Source organism: Hippoglossus stenolepis, chromosome 5 (genome assembly GCF_022539355.2).
Source record: "Hippoglossus stenolepis isolate QCI-W04-F060 chromosome 5, HSTE1.2, whole genome shotgun sequence".
NCBI classification, from domain to species: Eukaryota; Metazoa; Chordata; class Actinopteri; order Pleuronectiformes; family Pleuronectidae; genus Hippoglossus; species Hippoglossus stenolepis.
This window is the reverse complement of record NC_061487.1, coordinates 9,645,862-9,660,790: the sequence shown is the minus strand read 5'-3', so window position 1 is coordinate 9,660,790 and position 14,929 is coordinate 9,645,862. Positions and strand designations below refer to the sequence as shown.

Genomic DNA, 14,929 nt, shown 5'->3' with positions numbered 1-14,929 from the left:
TTCATCAGCCATTCTGGGCCTCGGCTCCACGACCGTCAGCGGTGGCCGGAGCATTTCAAGCTCCTGCTCCTCAAAAGGGAATAAGATTCCCGACCACTAATCCTCGGCGAGTGTAGGAATTTGCCGGGGTGAGGCGGGAGTGGGGTGTGTGGGTGGGGTGGCGGGGGCAAACAAATGCCTCTTACATTTGCATGTACACCCACTCTGTAAGCCAAGCCAATTCTGACACATTCAGAACCCGCTGCAGTGGGTGTCTATGGGGTGTCACCGTGGTGCGCTAACAAAGCGGCTGATGTAAGGTGAGATACTTAAAAAGGCTTTGGGAGTTTAAAAAAAAAAAGAAGAAGAAGGAGCTGAGGCAGGAGGGGTACGTGTGCATGTGTGAGTGTGTGTGTGTGTGTGGGGGGTGGGTGGTGTAGTGGGGGGTTGTGGTTAATCCCTCATCCACAAATCCGATGACTAAACAATGTCCTCCAGACCATCAGAGTGGAATGGTCTACTCAAAAACACCCCTCTCATTCAGACTGTAGGGTGTGTGGCACAAACCTCTTCATGTCGACACAAAAGGTCACGGACCAGCTCTTTGAATATGTGCACGTCTGTATGCAAACAGAAACCAACCCTGTCCCGAACTGCATGTCGTGCACACTGTATGTGCGATTACACCCGATTCAAATTGTACATGATTCTCATTTTCCAAATGTTTGGTGTCACACTTCAAAAAGGGACACTCGTTAAGTTTGATTTGAAGGTTGAAAACCAATTTGCAAAAGACAAAGAAAAGCATGGAAGGTATATTAGAAGGCGCGAGGAACGGAGGGAGGAAGGGAGGGAGAGTGAGAAGAGGAGGGGATATGAATCATGGCGTTGGCTTGTCCTCCAGCTGTGCTCTGCACCTGCACGTCCGATAGAAGGAATAAGCAGTAGGAGAGCTTAGCATTCTCCAATCAGCGCTATCTCATTTTAGTAAGCGCGCGCACACACACACACACACACACACACACACACACACACACACACACACACACACACAACTACTCACAAACCGGACCATGCTGCCTATTGTAGCAGCTATTGTAATGCTCTGAAGTTTACAGTCTCAGTAAAACAAAAAGGTGCAAATCCCAGGCCGTGATTCTTTTCTCGACAATGGGAACAGAGCAACACAAATAGGAGCGTTTCTTCCACTAGTGAGGAGCACTGTGACCCCTCTAACCTCCGTTACATAAAGGTAGTAATCCCACAATTAAAATTTTAATTAAGGGACCTGACACTTTATAGTGGTGCTTTAAAGGGTGCTTTGAGCCAAAGAGCTCAGAGGTGAATGGTTTATTACCGTCTCTTTGTGGCGCACTGATCCCCTGCACAAGGCTGCCATAGGTTTCTCATTACTCTGCGCTTTTAATTCAAATGTTTAATTAACTGCTCTGGGAACCCGAGCCTCCGCACACAGAAGGAAAAAGGCGAAACCAGCTCCGCTCACGGAAAACATCTACACACCTGCCCGTGTTGCAACAACATGTGCATTGCTCCACGAAAAACACAATGAAGAGAACTTGCGGGGGGGAAAATGGTTTATAACTGGTCCAACTAGAGTGGCCACCCATCTCCATTTCTCCAGCTAAGACTCCACTTGAGTGCTCATTGTACATATAAGTTGTTACAGCTCTTCAGATAGAGGATTTGCACGGGATGGGGCCCATCAGGAATTTAAGCTATGGTTGGGAATTCAAGGACCATTCAAGGATCCCAGTAATATATGCATAGTGAAATTCAGAAAATATGCTCATACAAAAACATCATTGAAAGACTAAACAACAAAGAATTACAACAGATTTCTTTCGCTAGATTGTCTGCCTTACCACGCCCCACCACAGGGCATCAGCGTAGCTGGCGAAGCCCGTCTTGCCCTCCTCATCCACAGCATCCTTCTCCGCCAAGTAGACAAAGTAGGACGAAAAGATCAGGCCCAGGAATCCGATGTACAGAGTAGTGATCAGCTCCTGGAAAAGAAAAAAACACCCATAGTTGACTAAAACTTATGAGAGAGTACCACGTATGAAGAGAATAACATAAATATAAATATATATCATTTAACTCTGGTTTGCTCTGCCAAAGATGTAATGGATAACAACAGCTATCAATGCAGCACGCTCGATCCCTCGTGTCTTTCTACACTTTCCTGAATATGGGAAATATCAGTGACTCTATAAAGCTAAAATCTATTAAAGTTGCTTTTAAGGGCAAGGCTAGTTAATTTGCAAAGCCCATTTAACAACAAGGCAATTCAAAGTGCTTTTCATAAATATAAAGGCATCATGACTGTTGTAAGAAGAATATAAGCCAATAAGAAATGAAATGAAAAAGAGTTGAATAGAGGACCAAAAAAAAATAGACAATATAAGAAAAAAAAAGAGTGAACATAACTGTGCAGTGTAAGAAATTTGTAAGTTTGTGATGTAATATAAAAAAGCATTTATTTAAAAGAACTAAAGTCACAGTAGACCTGCAGCTCTCTGAGAGCTTGTTTAACATATGTGGAGCATAAAATCTTAATGCTGCTTCTCCATGACGTTTTGTCTCTGGGGACAGAAAGCAGACCTGTGGGGTCTCGACGGCTCACAACGCAGCAGTAGATCAGCAATGTATTTTAAAGTGTTTTGACGTAAATGATTTTATAGACAGGGAGCCAGTGTAAAGATCTCAGAGCTGGAGTGATATATATGATCCACTTTATTGGTGTTAAAGAGGCCTCGAGCAGCAGGATATTGAATCAGCCTCGGCTTTCTAACTGATTTTGAGAGAAACCTGTAAACACACCATCACAGTCCTCAAGTCAGCTGAAGATAAATCCAGTTAAAGGGAACAATGCACAAGTTTCAAATGAGCTGATGTGACATGTTGCTAGCTGTCCCTAACTGTATGAACCTAAGGTGTCAAGTTGATCTATCCCTGAATGATGATTGATGATTGTGTTTGGGTTCTACTCGGTATCCATGTGAGCCGATGAACTCTAGCTTGAAGATTCATTATGCTGGAGCCATGACAGTGTTTTTTGACATTTGACATGAGTTTTATGGTGCTTTTGGTCCTAATGTCATAAGAATCACAGTTTGTGCTGCTGAGACCAGTCATGAGTCAGACAGGTCCCCCACCACCTTCTAAATAACAGGAAGGATTAACAGGATGTGATGGTTATTATAGTTGTCAACAGTGGTCTACTATCAGTCAAGCTGGTGGCATTTAGGGGTTAAACATGACTGTACATTTTTTTTTTCTTCTTTAAAAGTGTCATGGTGACAAGTGAGCACAGTTTCTGGCCTTTGTGCTGTTTTCCTTTAGAGCTACAGAGGTTGAAACCCATGTGAATAGGACCCGTGCTTCTATGAAAACCCATGTGGAGCTCGACACATTTCCACTAAACAGAGCAGATCATTTGATAAAGTGATCATCTGACAACAGGGAGATGGCAACAAATCACGTTGGACCCGTCTTGGTTTCGTCTTAACGTTTTGTTTTCTTGACCTTTGCACGCGATCCTCAGCGATCAGTCGTGTTCTTATGCATCAAAGAGACACGAGCGTTCCGGTTTGACTATAACCAAAGAACACGGTCGACTTCAGAGATTAAGAAAAGAACATTACATCCTGTGACTTCATTCCGTGTCAGCCTGACAAAAAATACTGCAAACAAATGTACCAGAATGGTCTCCTGTGGCTGATTTGTGCACATGTGCATGTATTTCTGATTGCACACGAAGAATTTGTTAAACTGCATTAAGCTGTAACTATGGTATGGATTACAGCAGTTTATCTGCATGCTGTACAAGCAGCCTAAAGAAGAACTGCTGCTAAATAAAGCAACATAACTGTTCTAGTCGTTCTATATGTGATTTTAAAAAGTACTTAGAAACAAGACCATACATTAACATACAGATAAGAGCAGCAGCTTGAGTACTTTCAACCCACCTGTCGATGAATGAAGACTACAGATCCCAGGAGCCTCCATGTTCCCCCCTGCCGATCCACGTGCAGCATGCGCAGGATTTGGAGGAACCGGATGCCCCTGCAACACACAACACAGCCTCATCTGTCTCATCATCATCTGATCCCTTGTCAGCTACTGTACATGAGAAAAATAATAAAACAATGCGGAGTGAAAATAACTTCTGTACCTGATGGCAGACGTGGCAAAGACTTGGCCATTGGAGCCGACACCGAGCACAATGATTGAGGCAATGACCACGATCAAATCTGTGAGAAGGAAAAGAGACACACAGAGAGAACAACAACAAAAAAATGATCGTAAAGTCAGGGTTACAATCAGTTCAGTTTTAATGAAGCTGTGCACTAAAACAAAGTTGTAATGATGCAAGTGTTTGATCTACGAGACAAATTCATGCCATTAAATGGGAACAAAGAAAAATGCCAGGTGCACCTATGATTGATATGGGCTTCCTGATAAAGCGGAGGCGTCCTTTGATGCCCGAATATTTGTTGCGACAGCCTGCCGACCACAGCCGCACCACATACTCCGTGCCAAAGAACAGCACCAGCACAATCTCCTGTGGAGCACAATGCAAACAGCATGAGCAAGGGTTACATTAATCCATTGGTACAGAGACAATCATTGCAGAACACATACGGGACGAGGGGATGTGGAAGCAGATAAGGTATCATTTCTTAAAAAACGCCGTGCCGCGCATTAAAACTCACCTAAAAGCATCGAGGCCATTTTAATCAATCATCAAGATGTACGATGCGATAGGAGAGGGTAATGACAGGTGTGTGAGGCGGAGAAAGAGAGACACTGAGGTGGTCTAGTTAGGACCAAGACCACCAAACCACCCAGGAGGAAAGATGGAGGTTGATAACAAGGCTGATGACAGCTCATATTAAGACAGGGTCAATGGCTAAGTGATGGGAGCCCCAGGATGAAATGCCATCGCACTGCCTGACAGATAAGAGGGGAAAATAATCAGCTTGGGTGTGGAAACACCTTAAGACAGATAAATATACTTGTTATGAAAAATCCACAAATGAAAGTTTATGCCTGAGCTGTATAATCGTGCACGTATATCCCTGTTGAGTCGCCACTGTGCATTGTGTTTTTCCTTGAGCGTGCATGCATGTGTGTCCTCTCTGAACTAATTAAGTCCGTCCGACAGAGATCGCTTTCCTGGCCACCGCGTATCCATAATATTTGGCCACTATACTGTCTGTTCGAATCTGAGGCCGTGTGGGTGGCCATCTCGTTGATTGCTTGAACTGGCTGCTCCCTGACCGCTCCTTATATGAAACTTAATACCACGAGCCCTGCTGCAATAACACAGCGCCACACAGCCCCGAAAACAATGAGCTGCCAATCACACCAGACACGACTCAGGCAGGCTAAAGTGTCACTTTCGAGTATCAGAGAGAAAATGTGCTTTTGTGTATCTTAAGTTATAGCTTTTGCAACGGTGTAAAACAACTTTATTTTGAATACCAGCCCTAATCAGGGCGATTATAGTGACAAGGCAGAATGACAGATCTGTCTTGATGCTTTTTACATTTGAAGTATATATTAATACATATTCAATAACTAACCATTTTTGACAGCTTTAGATTTTGAGCTTGAGTCGTCTGGCGTGGTATTCCTATATACTCACTAATCAACTCCATGGATTGCTAATTTTCTGCCATTGAGTTAAAAAACAAATAGAAAGGAAGAAAAAGGAAGAAAAGAAGACGGAGACTGGCCGAAATGGTTCAGTACACCTCTATAACATACCCTGATAATTAGGCTGAAATGGTTTCACTTCACAGAACAAACTAGAAGGGCAGTTGGAGAGCTCAACCTCCGCCAAGGCTAACGCCCTAACTCGCCACGTTAAAGAAAAGAGGGGGGAAAATCCTGTTTGATGCGCATTCGCTCCAAAATAGAAAAGGGTCGTCCTTTGGCCGTGCCCCACCCTTCCGAAAATTTCATGGAAAATAAGTATTTTTTTAGTAATCATGCCGAATGAGAGACAGACAAACAAATGAAAACAAAAACATAACCTCCATGGCGGAGTTAATTCGAGAATCTTCACTAATGTTAAAAGTCACACTAACACATCACCACCCACACGGCAGTGTTTGTGCCGACTCTCACTTCATCAAGCTTCAGTAATTATGACATCTGGGTCACATTTGAAAGGCAAAGGTACACATGAATTGGTGGAATTTGAAGGGATTAGTCAGAATAATTCCATAAAGTGGGTCACCCAGATGTTGGGGTGTTTTTTGTGTGTGTATCAGAAACTGGCAACACCGTGTTTACTGAAAACAGCCGCCTGTTCGCGCAGCGGTAATCTCATTCAAAGAGCTGCGAGGGAATTACGGTATCAGATGAAAATGTGATTAAATTGTGTCCCGCTACACGGGAGATGCACGTAAACACACAGTCACTCATTACATCTAGATTTACCTGAGCTTCACAAAGCTTCTGCAACTCGTGGACGTTCGACAATTCAGAGTAATAGCCTTGTTATTAATGTTGGAGTCCAGACAATAACGTAAATCCCATTTAAATTGCACATGTTTCCTCAGAGGTCAGTTGTTTTATAATACTTTTATAATCACGTGGCAAAATCATCTCCACCTTGCAGGTACTGGTGCTGCTGAGGTGGTTTTAGTAGGAATATGGTCGTGGATTTTGAACATCAGAATACTGTGGTTCAATTAGTTTGGGTTTTCTGGCACAATAACTGAAATCAAATTAAAAGCTTCAGTATCACATGAGAAAGGTGTCACTCATAAATAGGACTTGATTTTCTATAGAGCTTTTTGCGCTTTCGCTTAATCGTCCATTAAGATTTCAGTATATTTTGTGTTGGAAGTCTAAAGGTGTGACTCAATAAAAGGTCAAACAGTCACAAAAACCACAAGGATTCACCCTGTATTCTGACTATAAATAAAAACCCATGCATATTTTGTGGTTATCAAATCTTCTGGCACAGTTGGTCAAGGGGAAATTGTGTATTAAGAGTAGTGCTAAATGGAGGTTATTACCATCTTTAGGCATGACTATCCACATTTATTGAAACTTTTATGGAGATCCTGTGATCGTTTTTCTGTTAAGTGTTGGGTAGATTGGTGAACCACAAATATTTCTGCGAAAAGATTCCAATGAAAATTAAATTTAAAGCCTTATGGTTGTCTGCCTCCACCTGCAGGTCACACAACTTATGGGTGTTAAGTAATGGCCAAAGACGTTCATCAAGATGTCCCAACAAAACTGACATTTGACCTTCTGTCGTTATTGAATCATATTTTTCCAAAGATACATTTGTCACAATGAATATGTAACCTAATAATGGCACAAATTCTCAGTTATGATTATCACTGTCACCAACTCATCCTCATCCTCGAAGCAAAGTGAAGGTTTGTGCAAAATCTGAATAAAATCCTGTGAGTTCACAAGAATGGACAGAGGCAAAAAGACGGACACGAAAACCAGAAGGTAGTGTGTGGAAAACTGTGCTAACACAATGTTGGCCACAAGTAAATGAGGAGAATAGTGATGTTATTGTGGATGGCAGTTAACTGTTTCAGAATTTAAGACCTTCAATGATCAAAAATAAGATTTTAAGATATTTTATGGAGTAACATTTTTTAAAATACAGCAAATTCAAGACTTTTTAAGACTTTACAGACACACTGCTTTATCTGAAGGGTGTTTAGCTTGAGGCATGGTTGTGCAGCTACATACATGGCAAAGGCCGAAAAATTGTTTTTGAAAATATGGAAGCGATGAACAAGACCGAGGCAGAAGAGAGAACAAAGACGAGATCCATGGGACACGTGTGTGTGTGTGTGTGTGTGTGTGTGTGTGTGTGTGTGTGTGTGTGTGTGTGTGTGTGTGTGTGTGTGTGTGTGTGTGTGCGAGCCTCCTGGCCAGCCTGGCTTTACTTTGGCAGGTGCCCTGAAGGCCAAATATCCTCAAGGACGAATGTCCCTCTCTGCCATTCAAAACAAGCAGAGTGTGACTCACAGATGTCGGCTGACTCTGAAACTTCTAAGTTTTGCTGCTACCACCAGTAGACGCCACCATGACACCACTCGCACAGCTCCACCCCTTCAGACAAACACACAGATACACACACCTACACACAATAAGGCATTATCTTATCTCGCAATTTATACTGAAGCCAAACCACGCATAAATACGTCCAAAGAAAAAGATAAGTAGCAGTAATGGATCAAGATATTTTTTTATATTTTTCGTTATATCTTTGTGGGGCTGATAACTGCTGCTATGGTGAGTAATGAAGCAGCAGAAAAAGGGTGTGGAAAGACGAGGGTGGACCCAGACACAGAAAAAAAGAAGGGAGAGGCATGGAGAAAGAGTTACAGATAACGATGGAGAGTATTTGGCTCTTCCTGAGTATAAATAAATGAATAACTTTGATAGGAGGTCTTCAAAGGGCACTGGCCAAAAGTTTACAGAACACAGTGTCCACTCTGTCCTCTGGTTGCCCCCTGGGACCCAGGAGGTGGTAGATGTGTTTGTTCTTGTGTGTGTGTGTGTGTGTGTGTGTGTGTGTGTGTGTGTGTGTGTGTGTGTGTGTGTGTGTGTGTGTGTGTGTGTGTGTGTGTGTGTGTGTGTGTGTGCCCACGTCTCTGTGTGTGTGTCTGTGTAAACTGTGCACGAGTACGCGGTAGCTACATGTGTGTTTATATTCACAGCGTGCTGGCAAGAGACAGATGACAGCAGCCGTAATTCTCTCGTACCTGTTGTAAGCCCGGGATTTATTGCGTCATTTAGCAGCTTTAACAGCCTAATAAGCCGCAAAATAATCAATTTAGCAGCAAGTACCAGCAAGTGGAGTCTGTGCGGAGCCAAATGGTTCTGCACAACTAGTGGCATCACAATAGATTTAAAATCAAGGGCATGAAATATTTGTGCACAGTGTTGCTTACAGTCAAGTGTTTTGGGTGAATAAAATACAGTGCCGACTACCTTTTTAATAACTGCAAGATATTAATCTTTTTAATATCTTTGTGCTGAGGTGTAAGATGGCGGGTAAGACCCGACCCAACCAAGATCTACTGTCTCCATCATGTGGACACAGGTGGATACTGCAGTAAAGCAGAAACAGGCACGTGTCTCTTTTTCTGTGTGTTTTAGAAATTATCCCTTCAATAAGCGAAACATGATTTTTACACAAAAAGCTAATGTCAAGTGTGTTATTGTTAGTTTGCATCGCCGAATTCTCTCAGCAGAGCAGCAATAACTCCTATAAGACAGATGTGTCACCATTTTTAATTCGTGGATTAAATGTTAAATTCACACAGTAAAAGTTAACAGAAAAAACATGGTGACCTCTTCAAATTTTTATTTTAGGAATAGCAAAACTTTAAAACCCCAAAAATTTCATTTTATAGTGGTATAATCAAGAAATAAGAAAGCAGAAAAAAGCACCCAATCATTTTCATTCAGAAGATGAAACAAAAAGAGGATCTTTGGCTTTTTGGCTTCAGCATTGGTTACCTTAATAATTCTAAATAATTATATTTCAAACTATTACTTATTTTCCATCAAATTGTGGGTTTGTCTGCTTTGTACTATTGATGCAACCATATACCTGCAATAACCCACGACGCAGTAATGAATATGGATTTGAGCTTGTTTGAGAATGAGCACAATGAAAGTACTCACCATCCAGAAGAGGGTTCCAGTGGCGAAGTCTGCATATTGTTCTATAGTTGACAAGACACTGAAGATGAGACACACCAGGACCATGACGAAGCTGTGGAGAGGGACAGCGTTGTTAGTCATCATCACTCACTCTACCACTAATGGCATTTCACAAAGTAGAAATATTTGATTGCTGTATATAGACATACAAGCATTTATTACTTTCAATTTTATGAACAAAACTTGTTTTCAAAGAGGAGTTAATTGAGCAGTAATGAAAAAGAAACATTGGAGGAAACACATCAAAGTAGAAACTACTGGAAAAATCTGTGAGAATCAAAGGAAAATAAAATCATAAAAAGTTTAGAATATTTAGAACGAATGTTTACTGGGACTTCTATAACTTTTTCCTCATTCTGATGAGGAAAAGTACTTTTAATACATAATATATAGTTTATTTTTATCTCTATGGGGACAGTAAGTTGTGCAGATAACTTTTATTCACATTATTTCACACAAAGGATAATAATATCTGCTACAAAATAAAACAAACATTAGTTTGTTGTCCCAAATAAGTGTGAAGGTACTCTGACAAGCACACTTACTGTACATGAAGGTGAGGGCAAAAGAAGAGGAAGGAGGGAGAGGAAGGAGTGATGTGGGGAGGAAGGTGAGGCTGCAACAAATTATTATTTTCATTATGTATTAATTTTATGATATTTATTTATCAATTATACACACAATATAGCCCGACATGTGAACATGTATAATTTGTCACACATGCCTTAACTTATGTCATCATATACATAAACAAGCATACACACTGTACACAAACACACACACTTATAAACAGTGTATGATGTATAACGTATGGATTTAAGCCTGAGACCACTTTCCCATTCACAAATTTTCCAGTTTATATCAGTGTGTGTGTGTGTGTGTGTGTGTGTGTGTGTGTGTGTGTGTGTGTGTGTTTCAATGTTAAGATATTTTTATTTATTATATATTTTATTGCTTTCTTTTATTTTTTATCAAGCATTACTTTCACCTGCTACTTCTGTGCAACCTTTTACCCTACATTTACCAAATTAGTCAAAACTGTACTTACTTCTTCAACCACTGCACTGTTCATTCACTTAGTCACTCATGTTTTTTTGAGAAGCTCATGAGGGGCCTTTGCTTTTTCCCTGCGCCGACAGGACAGCAGAATTAGTCGTGCTGCGTTTTCCCCATGCCAGAAATAATCCTTGGGGCACACACATCTTTTAAGTGGTTTTACATGACGTTTGCACCATCATCACGATCAAGCTCACTTTAAAAAACACACAGCAGTGGGTGCATTATGAGGCTGTGGACCACAAGCAGGATTACATGTCATATGCTTGAAGGGTTATGTAAGTATCTGTTGTTTATTATTATTCATGTAACATAAAATAATGCAGAAACATGTACAGTGTAGATTCCGTCAGGGATGAACTGGATGAACTTGCAAATGTGGATTTTGTAGTGGTCCCACTGGAGCTCTGATCAACTATGTCAGAAAAAGGTGCTTTTTTTATTTACTGAATCTCACACCCCCTTGAGGCCTACTTGTGTACATGACGTGATCCAGATCATTTATGAAAAAGTGTTAAAAGGTGTGCGTTGCATAATTTCTGCTTTGTCGGGTGGTAGAATAACTATGAGTCACAGTCGGTTAATGGAGGGAAAGACTCCTGAGGGAGGATTCCCTTTACACATGGACTACGACACATTGGCCAGATGGGACAAAGATTTTACTCAATGGAGGATTACTTCTCACTACACCACCCCCTCACCCTCACCCCCACCCGGACCCAAAATCACACACACACACACACATCTCCCTCTCTCGGATGCTGCTTCAAACACAAATGCAGGCAAAATAAAGAGGCATTGGAACACAATGTTCTGAGCGTATTTCTGGACCTATAAGGAAGCCAGTCATTAACAGGAGGGTGAGCTGAGGTGACATCATTCCCTGCGATTCAGTACAGTGTCATGAACTTTCCATTTTATTTACCAGAGTGAGGCACAGACTCAACCCAGGGTGGTAGTGAGTGAGTGAGGGGGCTATCTGGGTTTGCTCCTCTCTTTGCTCTGCATTAGTGGACAGCAGCATGTCTGGCACTGGCTATGGTTGAGCCTTCAGCTTGGAAATCAACCAGTCACATATTGGGATGTTGGATTGATACTTGGAGGTAGCCAATGAGATTCCACAGCTTGACACGTCCTCTGTGTAGTGTCCTCGCCACATGGGACTGAAGGATTTGAGATGTGTATGTCTACTCAAAAGTAGGCTTAAAGGTACAGTGTGTAAGATTTAGGTGAAACAAATCCATTGGCACAAATTGAATATAAAGTAATCCTAGTGATGTTTTCACTACTGTTTTTCATTGAAATTATTTTTTTCTTTACCCTAGAATGGGTCCTTTATATTTAAATACTTTATATTAACATCTGGAGTGGGTCCTCTCCACGGAGGCCGCCATGTTTTTTACAGTAGCCCAGACTGGACAAACTAACACCTTTTGAATTTGTATGACAACTGAAGGTTTCCACAAGTTCTCTTTCATGTTTGGAAGGGGAGGGTGAGGTGAGGGGTATTTAGCTGCAACATCCAACTCCACCACTAGATGTCACTAAATTCTACACACTGAACCTTTAAAGCCAATCCAAGCTCTGCAGAGTGTACACTGTTGACTAAAAGCCAGACCAGGACACCATGTGAAGTCAAAGAGGAACAGGAACAGTTACAGCCTATTCAATTACAACAAAATTTAATATAGTTCAGATGTGAAAAATAAAGACTGAAGAAATTAAGGATAATTCCAGCAGCTCTCGAAACTCAATTGCATTGCAATTCTTCATGAAAATAAAAAAATAAAAAAATGACATTCTCAAGTCTAAAAGAATAGCAGATATGATGCAAACAAACCGGGTCAGATCACAAAGTGACGGAAAATCCATCTATCCATCCATCCATCCATCCATTTTCTATATTCTATATATATCCTCTTAAGGGACACAGGTCACGGGGGGGCAATCCCAGGTGACATTGGGTGAGAGGCGGGGTACACTCTTGACAGGTCGCCCGGTCGCAGGGACAAGATAAAGAAACAAACAACCATTTACACTCACATTCCCACCTACAACCAAATTAGAGTTTCTAATGTACCTAACCTCAAATGGACTGTGGGAGGATACTGGAGTACCTGGAGAAAACCCATGCAAACACGGGGAGAGCCAAATCTGAATTTGAACCTGAAACCTACTTGCTGTGAGGCAACAGCACGGACCACCGCACCACCATGACTATATATCTGTGTCAATGTGACATGTATTTTTCTGTGGTAATATTGGCCATTGTATAATTTACTGATCTGATCTGTAGTACATTCTTCTAATTTGTTGTTACTCTGCTTTCAGGCAGTGGCATTAACAGTCTCTTGGGAAGAAAGAGAGCAGACAGTCGAGGGCAGGTAAAGTCCACTCAAAACCCATTTCCCTTGTGTTGAAATGAGATCATCCTATTAGGATCAGCATAAATATGATGTCATGGCCATGTAGGTCATTGACAAGGTCCAGTAATCTGTGTTCCCTTCAGTAAATGGGACTATGGCATTTGTTTGGTTTTGAATGGATAACATTGTACTGCAATATCCTAGAAATACTGTACCAACAGTGGGCTAAAGGTCAGAATAACAGGATAGGTCATCCAGCACAAGGCTGCAGCCAGTTCTGTATTTCATGTAGCTCATTGGGGCAACATGACTTTAGTATATTCTCTAGTTAAAATCTAAATGGCCTAAATGTCATTAAAGGACGAAAAGCAAGCATTGAGGTCACTAGGTCAAATATATCATAAGAAACAAGTGAAGTTAAGTCGTTATCTCGATTCGATGGTAGTAGTGGTTGGTGTAAATTACCAAAGTGGCCAGGTTTCATGTTCCGTGAATTAGAAGGTTAGACGAATAGGTTTGACACTAATATCCCTTGACACATAAAAACAAGATTGAGATTCAACAAAACATTATAAATCATACAGTTTAGTCAGGCTGTGTACAGATCATAGCTGGATGGAGTGATTTAGCATTTGCCTAATGTCATATTCTAAAGCGCTCTGCATTGACACCCGGGGAGGTGTCTGACAGACAGGACTGTGTCACTCACAACCATTAGCCAAACCTTATTTAGCCAGGCCAAAACCTCTGAGATCTGATTAAAATAAAACAGCTGGGGGCTTTAGTGAGTATTACTGACTGCAGATCCAACAAGCTCCAAGTGCAGCGCAGAGCCACACCAAACTCCATCGACTGAAACTAAGGCAATATAAGCTTAGAAAACACCACCTAAATACTTGTCCGACTTACGGGATGTAGACTGCAGGTCTACGCAATTGAGTGCCTATTGCAGGCAGCACTCTGCTCCCCTTCTGCTTTCAGCCTGTTACAGATTCCAAAAGGATGTCTGCTATGAGAAACAGTGGCATGTAAACACACTGAAAATGGCATGTTTGGATGACGTGGATCGTGCAATCGACATACGTCTTTCCCTGACGTTTGTGGTTGTTTCTTTAGCAGCCGTTTTAATACCAGTGATCGTCTCCTTCCAGACGTGCAAATGACAAACAAAAAACTACATTTGACCAACTTCTAAAACTATTTACTGCTTTTGACTGTTTCATAACTTAATCCGTGCAAAGATCGAACAGTCCGCTCATTCAACATGTCACACATTCACACTGTACCTGCTTAAGCTGAACCACATTTGGTACCAGCCTATAAAGTGTACATTTGTAGATCCATCCACTACAAACTCTAACAAACATTGAATACAGTAAGTAGTATCAAATTCCTACATTTGTGTTCGGCCTTTCTTTTAAAATGTAGCGAGTCAACCAGCGCATCAGATCAAGTGTTTTATTGAGTTGGACCATTCCACCGACCCATGACCACCTCCCGACCCTCTTTACCTGGACCCACACATCTAACACTGACCCCCACAGAACAAGAACTATGTAGCACAGTGTGACAAACAACTCTCTGAAACCTGAAAAGCCTCTCTACTGTCTCCTCCTTCAAACGATGATGATGATCCAACATCATATTTACATCCAAAACAACCCGGCCTCACAAGACATGCTAATCACTAAGGAAAAAGTGGTGATCATGCTAAATAGCAATTTTCTTGTATAAAATGGCCACTATTACCACAGAATTAAACCCAAAGGTTGCATAGTTAAAAA

The 14,929-nt window shown here is 41.4% G+C and overlaps 1 protein-coding gene across 2 annotated transcripts in view; it reads right to left on the bottom strand.

The window, feature by feature from the left end:
• The window catches only part of kcnq1.2 (potassium voltage-gated channel, KQT-like subfamily, member 1.2), a 176,158-nt gene that overhangs the window by 153,049 nt on the left and 8,180 nt on the right, over positions 1-14,929 (bottom strand). For both annotated transcript variants that reach the window (XM_035156458.2, XM_035156461.2), the window contains exons 3-7: positions 9,685-9,775; positions 4,438-4,564; positions 4,175-4,253; positions 3,969-4,065; positions 1,863-2,003 (exon numbers count right to left, since the gene is read on the bottom strand). In XM_035156458.2, coding sequence (XP_035012349.1) covers positions 1,863-2,003; positions 3,969-4,065; positions 4,175-4,253; positions 4,438-4,564; positions 9,685-9,775 — 535 coding nt within the window. The remainder of the gene's footprint in view (positions 1-1,862; positions 2,004-3,968; positions 4,066-4,174; positions 4,254-4,437; positions 4,565-9,684; positions 9,776-14,929) is intronic.